Here is a 25,867-nt window from a genome sequence, read left to right on the forward strand (position 1 = left end):
TTATGTAAATGATACAAAAGCGTGGATTAGACCTGCAGCTCGCTCCAGCAATGCGCGGGACTTCAATTGCTTTCATACATGGCATAATATTGTATATCAAATCTTTGAAAAGAGCAACCGCCGAGTTTCTTGCTGGTTCTTCTCGATAGGAAAGGCATTCCGAACCAGTGGTAGATGCTTTTGACGATTCAAAAGAACTTGTAAAAGTGTAATTGAATTAAAATATTTTGAATTTGAATTTGAATTAGGCGGCGGTAATCATTTCATCAGGTGACAGCTGCTCATTTGCTCGCTTTTTTGTTTTTTTTTTTTTTTTAAATGGGGAGGTCGTCAGAACTCAGATCTAAATATGACCACTGACCACAAAAAGGAAAGTCTAGTTTCACTAGTTCACCGTAACTTTATGACCACAGCTACAAAGGTACCTACTTTACCTTTTTTGCCAATTTACATTAAAATCCGTTCATCCGTTTCGGAGTCATTAGCAACCATGTTTTTTTCACATCCATACTAATCCATTAGTACATAATAGTTCAATGTACTAATCTCAATATCTAACAAGTGTAAATTAAAAATTTATAACACCCCCGACAAGTGAAGGTTACAGTAACTAGAAAAGAGCTGATAACTTTCAAACGGCTGAACCGATTTTTTTGGATTATAGCTAAGAACACTCTCGATCAAGCCACCTTTCAAACAAAAAAAAAAACTAAATTAAAATCGGTTCATTAGTTTAGGAGCTACGATGCCACAGACAAATACACAGATACACACGTCAAACTTATAACACCCCTATTTTTGGGTCGGGGGTTAAATATAACAATATAAGCCATAAAGTGACTGACTGACTGATTTATCAACGCACAGCTCAAACTACTGGATGGATCAGGCTGATATTTGGCATGCAGATAGCTATTATGACGTAGACATCCGCTAAGAAAGGGTTTCTGAATATTTAACCCTTAACGGGCTAAAATAGGGGTTTGAAATTTGTGTAGTTGATGCGGACGAAGGCGCGGGCATAAGCTAGTCACACTAATATTATAAAGGAGAAAGTCTGTATGTGTGTGTGTGTGTGTGTGTGTATGTTTGTTACTCCTTCACGCAAAAACTACTGGACGGATTGGGCTGAAATTTAGAATGGAGATAAATTATACCCTGGATTAGCACATAGGCTACTTTTTATCCCGGAAAATCAAAGAGTTCCCACGGGAATTTTAAAAAACCTACATCCACGCGAACGAAGTCGCGGGTATCAGCTAGTCTAAATATATACAAGGAAAAGCTGACTGACTGACTCACTGAGTGACTGACTGATCTATCAACGCCCAGCTCAAATTACTGGACGGATCGGGCTGAAATTTGACATGTAGATAGTTAGACGTAGACATCCGCTAAGAAAGGGTTTCTGAATATTTAACCCTTAACGGGCTAAAATAGGGGGTTGAAGTTTATGTAGACCACGTTGACGAAGTCGCGGGTATAAACTAGTAATGTTAGAAATGTAAAAGTGTATCTGTCTGTCTGTTACCTTTTCATAGCTCATCCGTTTAACCGATTTTGACGAAACTTGGTGCAGCTTGCATCCCAGAAACAGATATAGGTAATATGCTATACTTTGTATTCCGGAAAATCAAAGAGTTCCCACGGGATTTAGGATTAAAAAAAACATACAGTAAAACAAAAATATCATTTAATCCTTTTACAAAAACAACCTTACAAACTATTTACAGTAATCAAAGAGGTAAGTAACAAAACAAATGACAGGCAGATATTATTTGACAGCCCCCTCTGGGGGGCAAATAGGGCTACGTCGTGTAAGTTGGAGTTCCAACCTATGACTTGTTTAGAAATCATGCACAAAACCCGCTTCCATCTTAGATTGCATTATCACTTATCACCAGGTGAGATCGCAATCAAGGGCTAATTTGTATCTGAATTTAAAAAAGGTTGCATTCCAAAAACAAACATAAATGCTATAGGTACTTTTTATCTCGGAAAAATAAAGAGTTCCCACAGGATTTAGTAAAACAAATATTAAAACAAAAATATTACTTAATCCTTACAAAAACAACCTTACAAACTATTTACAGTAATCAAAGAGGTAAGTAACAAAACAAATGACAGGCAGATATTATTTGACAGCCCCCTCTGGGGGGCAAATAGGGCTACGTCGTGTAAGTTGGAGTTCCAACCTATGACTTGTTCTTCACGATTCTGGACGCGAAGCCACAGTTCCAATGGACGGAAATACCTGGAAAATGAGAAATAGCTATACCTACGCTATCTCCAGAAAGAAATTAGGATAGGCTCTCTCTGTTACGCAATCCCATACAAATGACAGAGACAACATTCTCAGCGGGCGTTAACTATTTTGAGAAACCAACCAATCACAAACGAAACTATATTTTCAATTGAATTTCGAATATTTTTAGGGTTCCGTACCTCAAAAGGAAAAACGGAACCCTTATAGGATCACTTTGTTGTCTGTCTGACTGTCTGTCCGTCCGTCCGTCGTGTCTGTCAAGAAACCTATAGGGTACTTCCCGTTGACCTAGAATCATGAAAGTTGGTAAATCCATGTTGTAATCCTAACTAAATAAATTAAAATATGTTCCGTACCTCAAGATGAAAAACGGAACCCTTATAGGATCACTTTGTTGTCTGTCTGACTGTCTGTCCGTCCGTCCGTCGTGTCTGTCAAGAAACCTATAGGGTACTTCCCGTTGACCTAGAATCATGAAATTTGGTAAATCCATGTTGTAATCCTAACTAAATAAATTAAATGTTCCGTACCTCAAGATGAAAAACGGAACCCTTATAGGATCACTGTTGTCTGTCTGTCTGTCAAGAAACCTATAGGGTACTTCCCGTTGACCTAGAATCATGAAATTTGGTAGGTAGGTAGGTCTTGATACTAAGTTGAATACTAACTATTATACTACTAACTATACTACTAGTTGATACTAACTTGACGAGAGATTCCGGCGATATCCTATTAGTCTTGCCACGAGTCATACTTCTTATTATATCCGACGCTGACATAGAAGCTCCGGGCTGCATTATTTCACTGAAAATGTCAAAATAATTATGAATGAAGAATTGTATTTTCAATTTCGAAGTATGATAACTATAATAGCAAGTGGAGTATCACATTACTAGCTGACGCCCGCGACTTCATCCGCGTGGATTTAGGTTTTTCGAAATCCCGTGGGAACTCTTTGATTTTCCGGGATAAACAGAAGCTTATATGCTAGTCCAGGTTATTATCTATCTCCATTTCAAATTTCAGCCAAATTCGTCTAGTCGTTTTTGCGTGAAGGAGTAACAAACATACACACACACATACACACAAACTTTCACCTTTATAATAATAATAATTAGCGTGATAAAAGAGCTTTGCCTGTTTGTGGTGTGTTTGTGAACATTCTAAAACAGAATTTTTATTTATTTTTATGCATAATAGTTTTTCACCATGCAAAATGCCGAAAAAATACCCGAGTGCGGAACCCTGGGTGCACGAGTCTGACTCGCACTTGGCCGGTTTTTTATCTCCCGACCCAAAAAGAGGGGTGTTATAAGTTTGACGTGTGTATCTGTATGTGGCATCGTAGCTCCTAAACGAATGAACCGATTTTAATGGTGCGCGATTCTGACTCGCACTTGGCCGGTTTTTTTATTTAGTATACAACAAATATAGTACGCGACAGGTTTGAGATGGCAATCGGGGTATGAAGCGGGGGAACGCCCCGCACACCCGCACGTCACCCGCACTATCCCGCACCGGGTTAGCTCGCGGGCTGTGCGGGTGTGCGGAGCGTCCTTACCCCTATTGTCATTTCAACAGGGGTATAGGGGTAGGGGTATAGGGGTAGGGGTATAGATGTATAGGGGTATAGGGGTAGGGGTATAGGGGTAGGGGTATAGGGGTAGGGGTATAGGGGTAGGGGTATAGGGGTAGGGGTATAGGGGTAGGGGTATAGGGGTAGGGGTATAGGGGTAGGGGTATAGCGGTATAGGGGTATACCTGAGAAGTCTCCCTGCATCTCTGCTCCTGTAGACATCGCATTCATACAGGTGACCTGTATATCCTGACACTACACACAGCTGCTCGAAGATCTGGAACTCCAGGATCGTTGCTAGGAAGTATTTGATGTATTCCTGTCAATTGATGAAACAAATAAAGAAATCTCTGGGTGTAACACTAAAGATATTAATAACCCTGACTAAAATACCTTCTCGTATAATAGTAACAAAGGATTAGTAAATAATTACTTAAAATATAAAGATAGATAGATAGATAGATAAAAACTTTATTGCACACAAAACATGAAATAATCAACACAAAAGGAAGAAACAGAAAAAACTAAAGACAATTGTATGCAAAGGCGACCTTATTGCTTAGAGCAATCTCCACCAGGCAACCTTTGGTGAAAGGAGAAGATAAGTGTTTAAAAAGTATAAAGTTTGAGCTTTGTAAATATTAAAGCGATAATGCAACGTATAATTAGGTTTTTAATGTTGAATTTGATGTAGAAATAGATGAAAAATATTGTTACAAAACTATTTTAAGCAAATAATTTTTCATGACAAAATCTGATAGAAGAATAAACACGCAAATTAAAGACCTCTTTCATTGGTAGAAGAGGGGATAGATTCTAGAAGTTCCAATAGACACAAATTCCTAAAGTTAAGTAAATACGAATTAAAAAAGATGAATCCTGAAGAATTCTATCCTATATGCACATAGGATTCCATTGTGAATACTGAATTAGATATCAAAGTTACCTGGTCAGATATGATGTGATATTTTGATCCGGGATCAAAATCTGCTTCTGTTCGCACTATCGGAGGAGTCACACCCTGAAAAATTGCAACAAATTTTAAGTCTTCATCATTAGCTTTATCTAGTTCTTTGTTTACGTCTTAATCCTCATTGCTGAGGGTTGGAACCTCTTCCACTAATATTTTAAATTCCGTCATAATTTTTGCGGCTTTTAGTTACTTTTTGAGATTTTTAAGGTGTTTTTAACTTACTTGAAATCTTAACTTCATTTGCCACCATCTTGCGTTCATGTGTTGTACACCATCTTCAAATACTGACCACCGCCACTGAAAATATAATATAATTTTTGTTCTTATCCACGAGATTTCCTCAAAAACAATTTTTAGCTCTCATCCACTTAATTACATCTTAATTATATATATAATGTCAGTGGTTTTAAATTGCAAAGACCGGTTTCACCATTAATTACTATTATCATTAAGAAAAATATGTTACCTGATCAACCATAAATGCGAAAGGCAGGTAAGCCACTTTCTCCAAAGCCATGGACATCAGGAAGTTCATACCGACTTCATACGGGTCGTGGGACCTAACAGAAAACATTTCAAAAAAATATATTTGGATTTATGCCAGGCCTTTGACTGTATTTATCACATTAAATAAAGATAACAATAATTAAATTAAAACAGCTATAATCCACACTAATATTATAAATGCGAAAGTGTGTTTGTCTGTCTGCTACCTTTTCACGGCCCAACAGTATAACCGATTCAGACTAAATTTGGTATAGGGTCAGCTTATATTTCGGGGATGGACATAGGCTACTTTTTATCCCGGAAAATCAAAGAGTTCCGACGGGATTTTCCTAAAGACCCATCCGCTTAACCGATTTACTTGAAATTTGGTACCGAGGTAGCTTACGTCCCTGTAATTGACATAGGGACCTTTTTATCACGGAAAATCAAACAGTTCCCACGGGATCTTTAAAAACCTAAATCCACGCGGAAGAAGTCGCGGGCATCCTCTAGTATTTCATAAGTATGTAAACTGTTTTTAAAAGTCCAGCTATTTCAATCACGGCTAAGATTTTGAACTATCTACCTACTATATAGCTATGCGTGTTTTCAGGGTAGTACTTTGGGTCCATATTTATTGAACACTTTTATTGAGTTTAATTTAAAAATACATGTTTATAAAATTAGTAAATTGTTTGATATGAGAAATGATTCGCTATTTAATTAAATAGTTTTCTAGATAGTATATCTCCAATAGAAATAGGTGAAATTGTAATATGAACACATGAAAAATTTATACTTACTTGTTTTGGTAAAGTCCCATTCGTTGCAGATGTGGTATGTTGTATACTGATAACGTAGCAGCGTTAGCTACCGCTTCATGGAATGCTGTAACAAAAACAACAAACGATGAATAAATTTTAGGTTATGTTTTACCATTATTACTACTTATACTATAAGTAAAAGGAAAAACTGACTGAGAGATTCAAGATCAACGTATAGTTGAAACTGTTAGATCCTTATGAATTGCGTGTAGATATTGGCTCAATCACCCTGTATGCGTCCACTGCTAGACATAGGCCTTTCCAAGAGCGCGCCACCAAACACGGTCCTCCGCCTTCCTCATCCACCCTCTCCCCGCTACCTTCTTCAGGTCATCGGTCCAGCGGGCAGGAGGTCGTCCCACACTGGGCTTACCAGTACGCAGTCTCCACTCCAGAACACTCTAAAGAAGTATAGCTTCAAATAAATTACCAGGATTTGCGCCATCTCTGAATAGCTGCGGTTGGTCAGCATATTGCAGATAATACTGTATGTGTGCCATTTCATGATGAGTGGAGATCAGGTCTTGCATCGTCACCTCTGTGCATTGCTTTATTCTGCAAGAGAAGAAAACTTCCAATCATTCACTAACTTATTCTTATATCCAAACTAGCCGATGCTCACGACTTCGTCCGCGTGGATTTAGGTTTTTGAAATCCCGTGGGAACTCTTTGATTTTCCGGGACAAATAGTAGCCTATGTGCTAATCCAGGATATATCTCCATTCCAAATCCAGCCAAATCCATTTAGTAGTTTTTGCGTGAAGGAGTAACAAACATACACACACTCACACACACACACATACACACAAACTTTCGCTTTTATAATATTAGTGTGAAGTGTGATAGTATGATATATTTTTTTTATGATAATTTTAGCATGGGTACCTTCAAGATCGTGATAAGACATCTAGCTAAGCGCGCTACATCTTCGGCTGCATCACTTGCTTTAAAAAAAAGGAAAAGGTAATACACCTGTAGTCTATCCTATTACAGAAGTCCCAAGCACTTGCGGTGCACTGAACACTGCGCTGCGGAGGCCGCGCGAGCATAGAGCCGCGCCAGAACTCTGGAGGCACTGGCTTCAATCCCATAGACACGTAGAACTCTTCCGCCATTTGAAACATTCTAAAAAAAAAATTCAAATCTCTGAGTATTTACGAAAAATAGTAAATATAAGGAGATTAGCGACTTCGTCTGTGGTCAGTGGTGGCGTTTGCTGGCGCGCGTGTTGTGACTTTTTGGAGTGTTTTTTTTTTGTTAAAACTGACTGGAAACCGCTCTAAGGGGGTGCCGCGCGTGTGTCGGCGAGCGCCGGCACAGACGGGGTCCATACTTGTATAGTTTAACTAACTTGTTACAAATAACTACCAACTTGACATTGGCTAATCATTGTAAAAGCCAGACGAGAGAGAAAAAAAAAGGAGATTAGCAGTCATTTCAATTAATGTAGTAAAATATAGTAGAATAATTCAAGATTAGAAAATACTACTCCAAAGAAATGTCAAAATACAGTTAAACACCAGTAAACCCCGATTACTATCCGTGAACTACCGATAAATATACTATACTATAAAATTGTTTTTCTGTCGCTCGGTGTATTTTAACATTATACTGTATTTAAATTTATGAACTCTTTGGAGATCCCAACTTTTTGGATGTAACATCTATCAGGTCGATTTTTTACCCGATTGCGGTAAGGCTAAAAGGAAGGGTTATGATTTTAGCAGTCTATGTTTGTATCCATGTATGTATGTTTGTATCCAGATTCTGTGTTCCGCCGTAGCGCCTAAACTACTGGGCTGATTTTGATGTACGACCTTTACAACGATTCGTTGTAAAGGTCCGGGTGACATAGGCTACATTTTACATGAAAAAAATTGACTTAACGGATGTTACATCAAAAAGTGGGGGTCTATGATTTTTTTCTGCTATTGTATCGAGTGGAACGTCAATTGAAAGAGGAGAACATTCTGAGTTCATAAATATAAATGTACTCCAACATTAAAATATACCAAGCGGCAAAAAACAATTTTACTATAATATTTTCCTAATATTTCAACGTTTACTAAGACGATCGTAGTCGGATTTTAGTTTTTGACTTTATAGCAAACTAGCTGACGCCCGCGACTTCGTCCGCGTGGATTTAGCTTATTAAAGATCCTATGGGAACTGTTTGATTTTCCGGGATATAAAGTTGCCTATATCAATTATTACAAAGACGCAAGCTACCTCGGTACCTTTCATACGAATCGGTTAAGCGGAAAATAGGAATCCCGTGGGAACTCTTTGATTTTCCAGAATAAAAAGTAGCCTATATCTGTACCCGGGATATAAGCTAACCCTGTAGAAAATTTCGTCAGAATCGGTTAAGCTGTTGTGCCGTGAAAAGGTAGCAGACAGACAGACAGACAGATAGATAGACAGACAGATACACTTTCGCATTTATAATATTCGTATGGAAGTATAGATTCTGTGTTACCTTAGTGGCGTAAACCCCTGTCGAAGCATTTCCGAAGTAACGTCAATGTTAGGCGACTGCGGGAACGGCATCACCAAATCCATTATTGACTTCCAGTTTTGCGCCCACATGTTCCCTGAAAGATGATTATTTTTATTATTTTTTTCTCTCTCATCTGACTTTACACTGATTAGCCAATGTCAAGTTTGTAGTTAGTTACAAGTTAGGGAAACTATATGTATAAGTATGGACTTCGTCTGTGCCGGCGCCCGCCGACATACACGCGGCGCCCCTTTAGAGCGCTTCCCAGTCAGTTCCACCACCAAAAAACACCAGCAGAACACAAAAACCGGCCACTTCTAACAAAAAACACTTCAAAAAGGCACAACACGCGCGCCAGCAAACGCCACCACAGACGAAGTCCAGTTTTTATCAACAAAAACCAGCCAAGCGCGAGTTGGACTCACACTTGAAGGGATCCGTACCACCGTACAAGAAATTCTAGTCCACCACTTGTGATCTTTCACTGATCACAGCGCCATCTATGATGTATACTCATTATTGCATGTGAATGCTGAAAAAGCTCTACTTTTTAGGGTACCAGACCTCAAAAAAAAATCGGAACCCATATAGGATCTTTGTTATCTGTCTGTCTGTCTGTCCGTCTGTCGTGTCTGTCTGGAAAACCTATAGGGTACTTCCTGTTGACCTAGAATCATAATATTTGGCAGGTAGGTGGGTCTTATAGAACAAGTAAAGGAATAAATCCGAAAACCGTGAATTTGTGGTTACATCACAGATTTTTTTTTTTAAATGTGTTTAAATTTAGATAACTAAACCAAATGGGGTGTCATAATATGAAAGGGCTTTACTTGCACATTCTAAAACAGATTTTTAATTATTTTTAAGCATAATAGTTTTTGATTTATCGGGCAAAATGTCGGAAAAAATACCCTCGGTGCGCGAGTCTGACTCGCACTTGGCCGGTTTTTTCCTAAAAATATGAAAATCGAAACTACAGTTACTGTTATGTTCATGATAACTCCGGTTTCACAAACGAATCTCTAACCTTTCGAAACTCCGGAGTTACACCAAAACCGGAGTTCCGGAGTTCAAGCCCTAACAGAGACTTACTCACCTAATAAATGCGCAGGTATAGGACCATCAGGTCTGACGGTGGTCTCTCCATATCTTTGCACCAGCTTCCTTCGCACATAAGTGAACAGTTGCTTGTACAGTGGCGCCACCTGGTTGTATATCTCTTCTACACTCGCTCTGAAGGATGGATCCTCATAGGCTGCTCGCATTTGGTCGCCTGCGTCTCTGTAACCTGAAAATTTACCATCATTATCATCATCGTTAACCGATAGACGTCCACGGCTGACATAAGACCCTTGTAGGGACTTCCACAGACCCCGTTTTTTTACTCATATACAAGTTAGCCCGTGACTGGTGTTAAGTGATGATGCAGTCTAAGGTGGCAGCAGGCTAACCTGGAAAGCTTATACAGGGTGTTTGGTAATTAGTATATAATGACGACACGTACCCATGCTACTTTGATCTGATAAATACAATGCTGAAGTATAATGACGAAATGAAATTATAAAAATTTCCATACAAAATTTTAATTTTTTTTAATGACCAAGTTTTCATGGCCCTAATGTGCACTAACTCACTGAGATCGTTGGCCTCGGCTTATCTAAAGATAACGATCTCAGTGAGTAAGGGCACGTTAGGGTCATGAAAACTTTGAATTTTTATTTGTTTTAATTTTGTATGGAAATTTTTATAATTTTATTTCGTCATTATATTTCAGCATTGTGTTTATCAGATCAAAGTAGCATGGGTACGTGTCGTCATTATATACTAATTACCAAACACCCTGTATATGGCAGTTTTCATTAAACCCACACTCCTTTGGTTTCTACACGCCATCGTTCCGGAACATTAAATCGCTTGGCAGTACGGCATTGCCAGAAGGGCGGTAACTAGCCGCGGCCGAAGCCACCCACAAGACTAAAAACTTCTTCGGGCATCGCGATCTATTGATATCTAAGAGAAAAATCTTACCATTGTATAGAAGCAGGCGTTATTTTGCGGAAGTCGATGATATACAAGCAACCAAAAGCTTAACAGGGCTCTCTCCGTCACTTACTCCATACAATCGTAGTCCCAGTTTCATTTGAATATTAAGCAACCAAACTCCATGAAATTATGCAGACATATTCTAGAAACTAATATGTGTGCCTGTGGTGTTTTAGATTTTTCTAAAAATATGTAAGTAGTATTAAAATTACAGGGGCTCAAAGATTTGTATGTGAATTTTTAAGACCGCGTAACTTTGAAACCGAATATTTTAACGGAAATCTGGAAAACCACAGGCATAGATATTAGTTCCCGGAACGTTTTTACAAAACTCCATTGAGTATGATTGGCTAGTATTCAAATGAGAGACGAACTACGTCTGTATGGAGCGAGTGACGGAGAGACCCCTCATAATTTGCTTAGTTTAGCGGATTATGGCAAATTAAGCTTTTGGTTCCTTGTAAAAATCTTACCAGTATTAATAGCCGCTTCGTTCGCCAATTGCACATATCTCATGAATTTATTCTTCAGATTCGGACCAGTTTTATCCCTGAAACTCTGCCATACATACAACAACTCCTTCTCAATCCTGGAATGAGCCAAAATCCTGGAAATCTCTGGATCCAGTTGCATATCACAGTAGTTGGGGTAGTCAGAATTTTCGTGATTAGGTTGGTAGTGCTGGAACGGCTGGTTGTTAAGTTGGTAAGGTTGGTGGACTTTGGTTTCGGGGGTTTCCGTGGAGAATGGAATTTTGGGGACATGAGGGTCATAAGGTTTCTGGCCGAAGGGACAGATTTTTGCTGCGTTGTAGATTTCTTTCATTTCTGTTATTAGTTGTTGGATCTGAAATAGAAGATTATTATCATCACTCTATCGTTCGGCCCACACCTGAACATAAGTCTCCTCTCAGAATGAGAAGAGTTAGGGTATAGTCTGCCACATTGGCCCAGTGGCAGACTATGCCAGCAGAGTGGCAGACATTGGCAGATTTCTTTTGAGAACATTTTGGAGAACTCTCAGGCATGCAGATATCCTCATATATTTTTTTTCCCCCCCGTTAAAGCAAATGATATTTAATATGGCTATACGATTAGGAGGCGGACGTTCTAACCACTAGACTATCACAGCTTATTAGGAGAAGATGCTTATTCATTCTTTAAGAATGAATAAGCATCTTCTAAGAAAGAAAAATAAGAATGATTCTTATTTTTCTTCTTCTTTACACAGAAGAGTGGTAGAAATGAGAGATTTACCTCAGAAAATTTGTCATCAGGCAATGCAGCCCGACTGGCTTGGACAATCCTGGTCAACTGCTTCCTTCCCTGAGGATCTGATAATCTTGAAGCATCATAAGCAGCCGCCTTCCTCCAGGATAGCTTCTCGAATTTGGAGCTCAGAGCCAGTTCTTCGAGCATTCTTCGTCGATTGTACTCTGTGATGTTGGTGACGAACTTCCATTGGGACATGGTCACTCTGAAAACAAAAAAAATGATTTATTTAATATAGTGATTTAATAAGAATCCGTTTTTTTATTAAAAACGGATTCTAGCTGACGGCCGCGACTTCGTCCGCGTGGATTTAGGTTTTTCGAAATCCCGCGGGAACTCTTTGATTTTTCCGGTATAAAAAGTAGCCTATGTGCTAATCCAGGGTATAATCTATCTCCATTCTAAATTTCAGCCCAATCCGTCCAGTAGTTTTTGCGTGAAGGAGTAACAAACACACACACACACACACACACACACATACAAACTTTCGCCTTTATAATATTAGTGTGATGTTACAATAAAACATAGCTAGCTTTATCTAATTACTGTATAGATCATGCCCGCGTGAAATGATGCCAGGAATATTGGCTGCATTTCTGCCCTTGACAGCCAGGTTGATCCTTTGCGCAAAAAATGAACCAGCCCTTCTGTCAGCCGATGAAGCTATTTAATCACAGTGAAATGCCTCGTAAGTACCAATTTTATTAAATCAATTTTACGAGGTTCTCAAAATGTAGAGAAGAATGAAAGAAAGAAAGAAAATTCATTTATTCATCTTGTTAGTAGGTTAGTAGTTTTTAATAATTACTTAATAATAATCGAAAAACTTCCTGCACCCACATGGCACAAGATGAAAAGGCCCCGGCTCAGCATTAATGCTGCAGGTTTTAAAACAAAACCTGATGAGACCAGAAGATGATGAGCTCACCTGTAGCACATTCCAGAAGCTTCTCTGTCATATTCTCGAAGGAACTGCGTCGCTTCCGCTGCGTTTGTGTTCATCCCCTGTGATTAATACGAAAAAAAAGTCAAAAAGTCACAATCTTTTATTCAAAGTAGGTACAATTGTACTCCTTTTGATTCTTTAAATTGACATAACTTTTTATTTATGAACCGATTGACATGAAATAAACACTAAATGTTAACAGGGCTCTCTCCGTCACTCGTTTCCACTCGTTTCATACAATCGTAGTTCCAATTTCATTTGAATATTAAGCAACCAAAGTCCATGAAATTTTGCAGACATATTCTAGAAACTAATATCTGTGTCTGTGGTTTTCCAGATTTCTGTCTGTCTGAGTCTGATTCTTAAAACTTTAATTGAAATAGATCTTGCTATCTTTCTTCGGAGAGCAGAGAAATGACACCTATTTACTGGAAACAGAAAATGTCATTTCTCAGCGATGAAATCCGTAACGTGGAAATTCGCAAACGAACAAAAGCGACCGACATAGCTCAAAGGATTAGCAAGCTGAAGTGGCAATGGACAGTCAGGACGTCATGTCTGTCGCAGAACCGACGGCTGATGGGGCAGACGTGTTCTGGAGTGGAGACCGCGTACCGGTAAGCGCAGTGTGGGACGACCTCCAGCCCGCTGGACCGATGACCTGATGAAGGTGGATGAGGAAGGCGGAGGATCGTGTTTGCTGGCGCGCTCTTGAAAAGGACGATGTCCAACAGTGGACGCATAGGTACATGCTGATGGATTGGAACGGTTTGAACCTTACATTTCATCACACTAATCACACTAGTCACACTAATATTATAAAGGTGAAAGTTTGTGTGTATGTGTGTGTGTGTGTGTGTATGCAAGGAGTAACATTCTTCACGCAAAAACTACCGAACGGATTTGGCTGTAATTTGGAATGGAGATAGATAATATCCTGGATTAGCACATAGGCTACTTTTTATCCCGGAAAATCAACTCCCACGGGATTTCGATAAACCTAAATCCACACGGACGAAGTCGCGGGCGTCAGCTAGTCTCGTAAATTTTTCTAGAGCCTTCAAATCTGTCACAAGAATCAAGATCTTCCTAAGTACCGGATGAAATTTAAAATGATTAACTTAGGTATGACATGTGCATTATGTGGAACCAAGGTTATATTAACTTAACTAGCGCCATTATATTATTTTCTTGGAACATCATATAATAAAGTAGGTACCTACCCAGTGGTTATAATTTAAGGTGGATTGAAACCTGAACCTCTAAATTTTTAGATTACCCAGGTACCTAATGCGCGTTTTAAGCAATTAATTATTATCACTTGCTTTAACGGTGAAAGAAAACATCGTGAGAAAACTGTCTGTCAGTTGTATAGAAGCAGACGTTAATTTGTGGAAGTCCATGATACAAAAGGAATCAAAAGCTTAATCTGTTATAATCCGCTAAACCAGACAAATCTGTATGGTGCAATATGCAGCATACAATATGCACCACCCACCCTCCCACTGCTAAACATGCAGGCAAAGCCAGCCACCAATCAAGCAATACGCACCATCACGCAACACCACATAAATCCCAAAACCACAATTGCAAATTGTGCATTGTAATGTCCACATCTCCTGAGGATGCTCCGGTGGTCGGGGCGAAACGTGCGTCGAGTGGTGTTGGGAATTATGTGGTGATGCGTGGTGGTGGTGCGTATTGCTTGCTTGGTGGCTGGCTTTTCCTGCATGTTTAGCAGTGGGAGGGCGGGCGGTGCATATCGCATGCTGCATGTTGCACCATTGACTGGTTTAGCGGATTATGGCGAATTAAGCTTTTGGTTCCTTGTATGCCTAGAGTTCTCCATAATCTTCTCAAAGGTATGTGAAGTCTGTCAATCTGGTCAGCGTTGGGATAAAATGATAATGATTAAGTATGTCAAAACTAGAGGATGCCCGCGGCTTCGCCCTTGTGGATCTCAGTTTTTTTTAATCCCGTAGGAACTCTTTGATTTTCCGGGATAAAAAGTAGCCTATGTCCTTCCCTGGGATGTATGCCAATTCTGTACCAAACATTAAAATCGGTTCAGCGGTTGGGCCGTGAAAACGTAGCAGACAGACAGACAGACACACTTTCGCATTTATAATATTAGTATGGATGGATAAATAAAAGTTTATTTTCGTATGGCAATTAAAATACACTTAGGCGTAGCGAAAGCGGATTTCTATATAGCTATTGTCTTGTCCGTCTGTATAACGTAACTTGATGCCAGCCTGAAACAATGTGGCAACTGGTAACCCGCTGTTGCAAGTGAAAATACAAGTTTAGGTATCGTTTACAATTTTTAGGGTTAGGTACCTCAAAAGGAAAAATGGAACCCTTATAGGTCTGTCTGTCTGTCCGTCCGTCTGTCGTGTCTGTCGAGAAAACCTATAGAGTACTTCCCGTTAACCTAGAATCATGAAAGGCAGGTAGGTAGGTCTAGCATAAGTACAGGAATAAAATCAGAAAACTGCGAATTTGTGGTTAAATCATTGAAAAAAATATTAAAATGTGTTTAAATTTTCAAAGAAAGTTAACTATACCAAGTGGGGTATCATATGAAAGGGCTTTACCTGTACATTCTAAAACAGATTTTTATTTATTTTTATGCATAACAGTTTTTGATTTATCGTGCAAAATGTCGAAAAATGCCCGAGTACGGAACCCTCGGTGCGCGAGTCTGACTCGCACTTGGCCGGTTTTTTGTAGGTACCTTATATGCACTAGGCTTTCACCGTTCTATTCATCATCATTTTCATCAACGACCTCCACGGCTAGACATAGGATCTCTTATAGGGACTTCCACATACTACCTTCACCTGAGATCTATGTATAGACTTAACTTTGCTCAGACTTAAGACACTGTTAAAACGAGGCAGCGTTATACCGCTGGCATAAGTCTCTCTCGTTGTAACTGAAACTTAAGTCTAAGCAAAGTCAAAGTTCGCTCTATAGATTTCAACCCTAGGAGGGGTCGCCATACATCAGTTTCAACCGGCTTCAACAGGCATGGCCGTTGAAGCCGGAAAATTAAGGATACTAATAAATGACAGTTTTTTGAGTTTTTTTTTTAATGGCTTTTCTGACAAGAAATTCTCAGTACGGAATAGCCCGGAGTTGGGAAATTAGTGGCGTTGGCTTGGCTCTATTCTCTATGTGTTTTGCCTTTATTATCCAAATTTCAACTGTATGCCACAAGAAATAAAGCTGAATTTAAGTTGGTATCAAAAAGACTTCTTTACTCTTATTTTTGCGTCTTCATTCCTCATACGCATGGCTAAGGTTTGGAATACTCTTCCGCGATCTGTGTTTCCTACCAATTACAATCCGGGTATCTTTAAAACAAGAGTGAATAGGCACCTTCTAGGTAAACGCGTCCCATCTTAGACCACATCATCACTTTCCATCAGGTGTGATTGTGGTCAAGCGCTTGCCTATAGTGAATAAAAAAAAAAATTTTTTTAAAAAGAATATTAGCCATTTTAATCATGACTTACATTCCCCTTACCCCTCCAACTAAGCGTAAGCTTGTGCTAGGAGTAGGTACGACAATAGTGCAACGGGCGGGGTTTGAACCGCCGACCTTTCGGATCTCTCAGTCCGCTCTATAACCGTTGAGCTATCGAGGCTTCATTTAATGCGCTAGAGTGATTGTCAAAAATACAAGACGCTTGCAATTAAGCTCCATTGCCCTAAATGACCCGGTTTTGGCGGAAAATTTAGTCAACCCGGTCACGCCGTGGTAACACCGTGAAGGTTGTCGTAAATACACAAAAGACGACTTAACCCGTTTACTGTGGGTGCTACCGTGACGATGTTTTGGCGGTTGGGGCCTGGGGGGTACAACTGTGAAATACATATTTTTAGGGTTCCGAACCTTAAAGGGAAAAACGGAACCCTTATAGGATCTCTTTGTGGCCTGTCTGTCTGTCCATCTGTCTGGGTCTATCAAGAAAACCTTAGAAAAGAAAAGAAGGGTACTTCCCGTTGACCTAGAATCATGAAATTTGGTAGGTAGGTAATTCTTATAGCACAAGTAAAAGAAAAAATCCGAAAACCGTGAATTTGTGGTTACGTCACAAAAAAAATAATTAAAATTTGTTTCAATTTTCAAAGTAAGATAACTATACCAAGTGGGGTATCATAATATGGGCCTCTTTGGCACAGTGGTAAGCGGTGTGCGGTGAGGCCCCGGATTCGATTCCCGACAGGAGTTTGGAATTTTATAATTTCTAAAATGTATGGTTTGATCTTGTTGGAGGCTTCGGCCGTGGCTAGTTACCACCCTACTGGCAAAGCCGTGCCGCCAAGCGATGTAGCCTTCCGGTGCGATGCCGTATACAAATTATACCCATACTCCTTTGGTTTGTATTACAAACCAAAGGAGTATGGGTATAATGAAAACTGCTATACCTCTTCCATGTTAGCCCGCTTCCATCTTAGACTGCATCATCACTTACCATCAGGTGAGATTGCAGTCAAGGGCTGACTTGTACAAAAAAAAACATATGTACGTGTGTACTGTGTGAGTATCCTACATACCCCACGAATAGTAGGCCGAAGTCTTAACCACTAAGTTATTACCGCTTTTTACTAGGCATAATAAATGATGGCGTGCTTTTATATTCTTACTAGCTGATGCCCGCGACTTCGTCCGCGTGGATTTAGGTTTTCAAAGATCCCGTGGGAACTGCTTGATTTTCCGGGATAAAAGTTGCATATGTCAGGATTGCAAGCTACCTTGGTACCACATACAAATCGGTTCTTCTTCTCACTTCATCTTCATCTTCAGATCTTCACTCTTCTGGAATCCTGTGGGAATTCTTTGATTTTCTGGGATAAAAAGTAGCCAAGTCCGTCCCCGGGATATAAACTAACTGTGTATCAAATTTCGTCAGAATCGGTTAGACTGTTGGGCTGTGAAAAGGTAGCAGACAGACAGACAGACACACTTTCGCATTTATAATATTTGTATGGAGCATGGATCTTTATGTGTGATGATAACAATCATGATCGTGATAAATATAATTGGTTCACTCACCATCCTGAGGTAATCTTCGCCGGCCGCATACCGTGTGTAGAAAGCAAATAGGCAGAACAGAGCAACTCTTTTGCCGACCATGTTTTTTTTAAAAAAAAAAAAACAACAACACTGTCAGATTTATGGAGTCAACGCACGAACTTCATTTGCAAAGTAATCAATCACACATTATTTTTGTAATTGATTGATTTTGTTGTTAACATGCATTTTTTTAATAAAAGTTTTTTTTAAAGCTTATTATTTAACTTAAACTCAACTTTATTTTATAGTTAAGTTTTTTACCTAGTTATTATAATTTATTTTAATTTTTTAATGAATTCCATAAAAAAAAAAACTAGAAATGTATCGCTGTGGCTGCGTGTAATTTTTTTTATTAATTGTCAGAAATTATTCAAAAAATAATAATTTTAATACATTTTTTGTGAATTTTGACAGTTTTTGAGATAGTTATTAGTTGTTTTTACGCAATTTTTACTGTATACCTACCTAAGTCATGTATTTAAAGACGAAAGCACACTCAGTAATTTTTTTTTAAATATTCTCAGGTAACTAGTTTTTTTTCGAACTCTTTTATTGACTTTTAATTTGTCAAAATACCTATTCTTAAACTTTTTAGTGATTTTTTAAGTATTTAGAGACAATTTCTAGTCCAAGTAACAAGTTTAACTGCCAATTTACAACTTTTTTTTTAATTTCGCAGGTTGATTCAACTTTTTTATCGAACTTTCAAAATGGTCCGTTGTATAGATGTTTTTGGGTGTTTTTAACTGTTTAAAGCTAGTTTTTAGTGTATTTTCCGTCGGTGTTAGATAGAAAACAGTCTCGCGGGCTTTCTTGTGGGCGACTGGAGTAATGTTTCCGCCGCTTTTGTTTTGTGCACGGTTTGGTGAACATGGGCCGATGCACATGAGAGCGGCACGGGCTAAGATTTATGATATCTTCAGATTTGACTCCGTAATGGTGTTACGTAAATATTCATCTTTTCCTTTAGAATATAAAATATTCAAGCAAGCAAAGTCGATTTATTATTTTTCCCCACTTGCCCGTAAATGGCTTTATTATTTAAAAAAAAACCAGCCAAGCGCAAGTCGGACTCGGACATAAAGGGTTCCGTACCATTTTACAAGATATAACACTTATGTACAACACTGCAAGTATCAATAGGGAGGTCCTATCAGAAACTGACCGAAAACGTTTCGCCTATGAGTAGATTGAATGTTGACCACATAAGGGTGTCAACGTTCACGGTTTTTCACTGTCCTTACGGCCGTATTCACAAACGTTACTATGAGGTCTCACAGTAAGCTGGAACGCATAGTGTAGGTTCCACCAATCAGATCATTGTAAATTGACGTGATACAAGTAATCTGATTGGTGGAACGGACACTGTGCGTTCGAGCGCACTATGAGACCTCATAGTAACGTTTGTGAATACGGGTGTTAGTATACTTACAAAGGACAACGCTATCACTGCGCCAGAGAGGTCGTCAAAAAACGAACTACCTATAAGTTATTTGAGAACTATAGAGCGCACTTTGACTTTGCTTAGACTTAAGACATTATTAAAAAGAGACAGCGCTATACTACTGACATAAAACCGTCTCGTTTTAACTGAAACATCTAAGCAAAGTCAAAGTGCGCTCTATATATTTCAACCTTACAGATTTATCTTCAGATATATTCTTACCTACAAATTACGTGTGTATCCACCCCGAGACGGACGATCGCGCGCGTGCGACATACTGGCAAGATTGCATAGAACATAGTTTATTGTGTTTTATTACCCTCAATCATTACATATTTAAGTTATTAATGCCTACTTAAGTTTTATCTCTCAGAGGACAAAACAAAACTTCAAGTAATGCAATGAGTTTAATTCAAATATTTTTAACCCCCGACCCAAAAAGAGGGGTGTTATAAGTTTGACCTGTGTATCTGTGTATCGTATGTGGCATCGTAGCGCCTAAACGAATGAACCGATTTTAATTTAGTTTTTTTTGTTTGAAAGGTGGCTTGATCGAGAGTGTTCTTAGCTATAATCCAAGAAAATCGGTTCAGCCGTTTGAAAGCTGTTATCAGCTCTTTTTAGTTACTGTAACCTTCACTTGTCGGGGGTGTTATAAATTTTTAATTTACACTTGAAAAGCTTTACACTTGTAAATTAGGAGCTACGATGCCACAGATACACACGTCAAACTTATAACACCCCTCTTTTTGGGTCGGGGGTTAAAAACAAGAGTGACTAGGAATCTTGGCAAACGCGTCACATCTTAGGTCACATCACCACTTTCCATCAGGTGTGATTGTGGTCAGCGTTTGCCTACAATGAATATTCTGCGGCTCTGAGCGCCTCGCTTGATGTCGTTCATCCATCTATACTACAGTGGGGGTCTCCTAATATTAAGAATTATGAATTCGCCAATTTGCCTCAGCCGAAAATCGAACTTGGACCTTTTCACATAAAACCAGCAAATTTACCATTCCACCAGGATAGAATTTACAATGAACAATGTAAGTTATTTGGAGCATGACCCATCTCACATTACTTATTGTACTCCCTTTTACAATATGACAGGTATAAAATAAAAAATGTACGTCCCTTTACTTATTTATTAAAATAAATAAAAATAAAACTATCATTTTATGAATATTTTTAAAACAAAGTTATTTTCCGGAACTTATAAACGGACAATTTCTAGATGCAATTGCATAGCCGACCTTTTCAGACGAACAACTTTGTCAATGCAACAATTTTGTCTTGCAAAATAAATTCTCTGAAATCTCGGTGATTATGCCCTGGCGCATTGCCCTTAATATCTGTCTGCTAGGTTTTCACGGCCTAACAGTTTAACCGTTTTTGATGTTTGGTAGAGAGCTTACATCCCATGGACGGACACAGGCTACTTTTTATCCTAGAAAATCAAAGAGTTCCCACAGGATTTAAAATAAAGAAATCCAAGCAGACAGTCGTGGGCATCAGCCAGTAACATAAAGTTGAAAACTGACACTGGAACTGCATTGTTGCTGAGACAAAATTGCTCATGTGCTTAGTCTCTAAAATTCATTATTTTAAATTGCTGGGTTATATTTATCGCCAGCAAGATGCAATTTTTGTAGCCCGTTTACAAGCAATTAAAAGATATATAAAATATTATTTTATACATATTGTAAAGCTAGATTACATATTGTAAACATACTATAATATGTTTGATTTGAACTCTGGAAAAAATCGGTGATTTCCAGGACCAGCAAACTAGAAACCGTAATAGGCTCGCATATCCTACGCTCTGCCTCAGGAAAGTGGGAAAGTCGTTTGTGGGAATGAGTGTAATATTTTATAATAAAACTCCACAATCAATTTTAGTCTTGCCTTTACACAAGTTTAAAAAATCTATTAAAAGTATGCTCCTGAAAAAAGCTTATTATACAATCGAAGATTATGTAAATCACAAAAAATCTTGGATTTGACTCGCTCCAGCAATACACGGCGCTGCAATTGCTTGTATACAGTATGGCATATTATTGTAAATTGTACATTTGAAAAGAGCAAACGCCGAGTTTCTTGCTGGTTCTTCTCGGTAGGAACAGCATTCCGAACCAGTGGTAGATTATTTTGACGATTCAAAAGCACTTGTGAAAGTTTAATTGAATAAAAATAATTTGAATTTGAATAATTTGAATTTGAATTTGGACTATTTGAATAGTCTACCCTTGAGCTATAGGGATTTGTAGTACTAAAATAATTGAGTATTGTGATGCGGTGTGTGTGCCCGGGATCGAACCTTAGACCCTTTGAACAGGAAGCAGTCTTAAAAGTTTTAACAACTATCTATCACCACTTCATATTTTAGTTGTAAACATGGAAATTGTTATTATAAAGCTATTTTGAGATTTTTAGGGTCCCATACCTCAAAAGGAAAAACGGAACCCTTATAGGATCACTTTGTAGTCTGTCTGTCTGTCTGTCCATCCGTCGTGTCTGTCAAGAAAACCTATAGGGTACTTCCCGTTGACCTAGAATCATCAAATTTGGCAGGTAGGTGACCTATAGCACAAGTAAAGGAATAAATCTGAAAACCGTGAATTAGTGGTTATATCATTAAAAAAAATGACAATGTGTTTCAATTTTCAAAGTAAGATAACTATACCAAGTGGGGTATCATATAAAAGGGCTTTACTTGTATATTTTAAAACAGATTTTTATTTATTTTTATGCATAAGTTTTTGATTTATCGTGCAAAATGTCAAAAAAATTAATCGATTACGGAACCCTCTGTGTGCGAGTTCAACTCGCACTTGGCCGGTTTTTTCTTACAAAAATATCACAAAGGATTTATTCACTTAAAAAACCTAAGTTACCTTAATACATACTAAGGGCCAATTTTTCAATCGTCAAATAAATTTTATCTGAGATGTTCTGACAGATTCTCTTTAGAAAAATGTCAAAACCTCCAATTTATTCCTAAGATCGAAGTTATTTGACAGTTGAAAAATCAGCTCTTAATTTCATAAATCAAATAAGCCATGATTCTAGCTCTAAATTAAAATTAATATAAGTCCATTTTTCTCTACTTACAAATATAAATAAAACATAAAAATTGTGATTCATAACACATAAGAATAAGATATATCAGTTACAAAGTGTAACAAGTGTGAAGAATGATAATCTTGTTTTCTTTCTAAATATATTAATAAAAATTTTTGACAGTGACATAAAATTTACTGTGCTATAGTCTCATTTATAACAGTAATTTCTTTTTTACTAACAATTTTAGACGTTAACCGTGTAGACGTGTCAATACCGTGACGTCGTTTCATGTGTTTCTTATAGTTCGAACCGTTCGTGAAGTCTCGTTGACAATAAATACATTTATACGGACGTACACCTGTGTGTTGTCTCAAATGAAGGTTAAGACGGGTTTTGAATCTAAAGGATTTGTTACAATATTCACAGACGTACGGTCTTAAGTCAGTATGAATGATAGAATGAGACACCAAATGTCGTTTAACTCTAAAGCTTTTTCCACACTGTTCACAGATGAATGGCTTCAAACCGGAATGCAAACTTAGATGGGAAATAAGGTTGCCTTTCGCTCGAAACGCTAACGGACAATGATTGCATTTGAACGGACGTTTTTCTTCGTGAACAACCAAATGTGTACCTAAAGTACCTTTCGTGTAAAACATTTTTCCGCATACGTGACAAGCGAAATCTTTCTTCCGTTCTGTATGCAATTGTTTATGTTGGTGGAGATTTGCACGGCTTTTAAAGACTTTGCTGCATTGATCGCATTTGTGTTCAATCTGATCTTCGCCGTTTGAAATCCGTTTTAATTTAGAATTTTTGTTAAACAAGTTCTTGTGTTCGTCCAGTTCTTCTGGCGTGTCAAAGTTAGCACCACAATTTGAACACTTAGTTTTGTATACCGTTTTGTGGTATTTCATTTTGTGTGATGATAAATCGGGTAGGTATGTAAAAGATCTATTACAGAACTCACAACAGTGTTGTAAAGCTTTGTTATGTGTTCTTGTATGTCGTATGAAGGAACGGTAGCTTGGAAACACTTTGGAGCATTGCGTGCACTTAAAAACACAGCAACAGTCATGTATTTGTAAGGAATGTAGTTGTAATAAAAGAATGCTTTGACAATTCGCATCGCATTTAGCACATATACACGCTTGGTCGTCCCATGTAGAATTTGTGGCGTTATAACTTGTTTTGGATCTTCTATCTTTGGATTTTTTGTGTTTGGATTTGCTACGCTTTTTCTTTACACTTTGTTTTAACGGAACATCACTATCTGTACTTAAATGGTCGTCGTTGGAGTCCATAATAACATTGTTGTCTCCATCACTATTAGTTTCATGTTTAATATCTACAACTGTCGCATTTGGGTATAAAGTGGGTACATTATCATGTAAATTCTCGATTTTTATCTCGCGTTTCAGCTCTTGGAAGATCGCCCAGTTTTCGTCCACAGGTTTTCCGGGTATTTTGTTATTGTAATCCTTATTATCGAGTTCAATTTCGTAGGCATTGTCTTTTGGTGTGTTCAAGAATAGAGTTATTAATTTCTCTTGAGCTGCTCTGACGTTGTTGAGAAAACTCCACGTACGCTCAAGCAGATCCAAGCAGGCATAACATATTGTGTTTGGGAGACCGTCAGTCGAAGTTATATCGATGTTTATCCAGGATAATTTGGTGATAACTTTCGAGTTAGCTACGATATCTTTGCCCGGTGATAGCATCTCGCTTGTGCGTCGTGGCTCCGCGCATAGCCGACAATAACCGTCAATCTCACCACTCATTATCGTTTTTATTATAATTCGGCACACATTACTCGTAAATTACTATTTTATAAAGAAAATACACTGTAAACAATGAAACGGGACCATTTGACGCAAGTTTGACGTAAAGGTGTTGCTAGCGTTAAAATTAATTGTGCTTTTTTAAACTGGCTCATGTCAAAGCTCTGGATTCTAGCTTTTTAAGCCTAAAATAGCCATCACATAAATAATTTTTAAATAGTTAGATTTTGGTATACTTGTCTAATTTCTTCAGAAATAAGCGTGTGTTGAAAGCCTCGATAGCTCAACGGTTCAGGAGCGGACTGAATTCTGAAAGGTCGGCGGTTCAAACCCCACCCGTTGCACTATAATATTGTCGTAGCTACTCCCGGCACAAGCTTTACGCTTAATTGGAGAGGAAAGGGGAGTATTAGTCATGATTATTATGGCTAATATTCTTATTAAAAAAATGAAATAATGTTTAGGTAGTATGTAAATATAAAATGTAGAGCCGATTTGCTTGGTATAGTTAATTCGATTTTCAATGGCTGTGAAAAAATCTACTTCCACTTTTTTTATAGCAATAGAGATTGTACAAAGGAAATAGACGTTGAGATCCCAAGCTGCTGGAATGACGACCTCACAACGGAAAACGCAGCGTTGGTAGATCCCCCAATAAGGGTCAGATGGCATCAAATCAAACGTGCAAGACCCAGTGACGGATTAAGACTACTTGGTGCCCTAAGCAATCCATGCCTATGGGCCCCCATATCCGTATGTCAACTAGAATCGGTCTTTAATTAAACCTTTACTGCCTAAAAACATTAGTTTTTTGTAAAATAAGATGATGAGATGTAACATACTTTAGAGGTGGAGTAGGTGCGACAACAATAAAAACCAAAGCATAATTATTTATTTATTTATTGAAATGCGCTTTGCGGCTTTCGGGGACATTCGAATTGTCGGGCAGCGAGTGGGCAAGCGGGAATGGGGTTATGATTCTAGATCGGACTCTGGAATTTTCAAATTAGTCCTAGAAAAGTTTCTACTCTCACGTGACGTGAGAGTGAGACGTGAATGCCCTAAGGACAGATTTTTTTGTGCTTCTTCTGGTGCCCCCTCAGACGTGATGCCCTAGGCAATTGCTTAATTTGATTAAGGGTTAATCCGTCACTGCTCCTAGCACAAGCTTAACGCTTAGTTGGAGGGGAAAGGGGAATGTTAGTCATGATTAAAAATGACTAATATTCTTTAAAAAAACCTGCAAGACCCTACAAGGGTCAAACTATGTTCAAAAGTGGATTACATATAGCCTAGGATTATTGGCTTTGAAATAACATGTAGGTATCACATAATGCACCAAGTTCGCATATAATTCTTATCGTCTAACGAATAAATTTTGCGCCAGGCTGAATTGTATAACAAGTACTTACTTACCAAGTTATTTTTCTTAACTTTGCGTTACGTGGTGCGAATTTTAATAGCTCCTGAATAAATGAGCCATTCAAATTTTAAATGAATGAAATCTGTGCTTTAAATATGCCCAACGGTTGCTTTGATGGGCAAAAATCGTGTCACGAATTTAGGTGCTACTGAATTAGAATTTAACGAACCCGACTGTGGCACTGG

General features: G+C 38.3%; 2 protein-coding genes across 3 annotated transcripts; both read right to left on the bottom strand.

Annotated features, from left to right (window-relative positions):
• Positions 1-1,712: 1,712 nt before the first annotated feature.
• LOC123878962 (angiotensin-converting enzyme-like) lies at positions 1,713-18,167 on the bottom strand. Of its 2 annotated transcripts, XM_045926365.1 has the most exons (16): positions 17,951-18,167; positions 12,868-12,944; positions 11,925-12,144; positions 11,142-11,514; positions 9,722-9,913; positions 8,605-8,719; positions 7,098-7,250; positions 6,556-6,680; positions 6,105-6,189; positions 5,282-5,375; positions 5,038-5,112; positions 4,789-4,863; positions 4,028-4,161; positions 2,972-3,070; positions 2,196-2,254; positions 1,713-1,835 (listed from the first exon to the last, which is right to left on the bottom strand). In XM_045926365.1, exons 1-16 carry the CDS (start codon positions 18,029-18,031, stop codon positions 1,717-1,719), a joined length of 2,076 nt encoding a protein of 691 aa, XP_045782321.1. In that variant the 5' UTR covers positions 18,032-18,167; the 3' UTR covers positions 1,713-1,716. The 2 variants fall into 2 exon arrangements, with proteins under 2 accessions (XP_045782321.1, XP_045782320.1); XM_045926364.1 differs by lacking the exon at positions 1,713-1,835 and having other exon boundaries at positions 2,038-2,254.
• A 4,032-nt stretch (positions 18,168-22,199) lies between these two features.
• Positions 22,200-24,353, bottom strand: LOC123878963 (zinc finger protein 184-like). The gene has a single exon (XM_045926366.1). It carries the CDS (start codon positions 24,257-24,259, stop codon positions 22,670-22,672), a length of 1,590 nt encoding a protein of 529 aa, XP_045782322.1. The 5' UTR covers positions 24,260-24,353; the 3' UTR covers positions 22,200-22,669.
• Positions 24,354-25,867: the final 1,514 nt, after the last annotated feature.

The sequence above is a fragment of the Maniola jurtina genome, chromosome 27 (genome assembly GCF_905333055.1).
Source record: "Maniola jurtina chromosome 27, ilManJurt1.1, whole genome shotgun sequence".
NCBI classification, from domain to species: Eukaryota; Metazoa; Arthropoda; class Insecta; order Lepidoptera; family Nymphalidae; genus Maniola; species Maniola jurtina.

Excerpts from the sequence above, each read along its gene's own strand:
- LOC123878962 (XM_045926365.1), bottom strand. The coding sequence starts at position 18,031 with ATGGTCGGCAAAAGAGTTGCTCTGTTCTGCCTATTTGCTTTCTACACA. Across the intron at positions 8,720-9,721 it reads TATACCTGCGCATTTATTAG|GGAACATGTGGGCGCAAAAC; the intron begins GTGAGTAAGTCT and ends ATCATCTTTCAG. Across the intron at positions 5,113-5,281 it reads TCGCATTTATGGTTGATCAG|TGGCGGTGGTCAGTATTTGA; the intron begins GTAACATATTTT and ends TTATATTTTCAG.
- LOC123878963 (XM_045926366.1), bottom strand. The coding sequence starts at position 24,259 with ATGAGTGGTGAGATTGACGGTTATTGTCGGCTATGCGCGGAGCCACGA.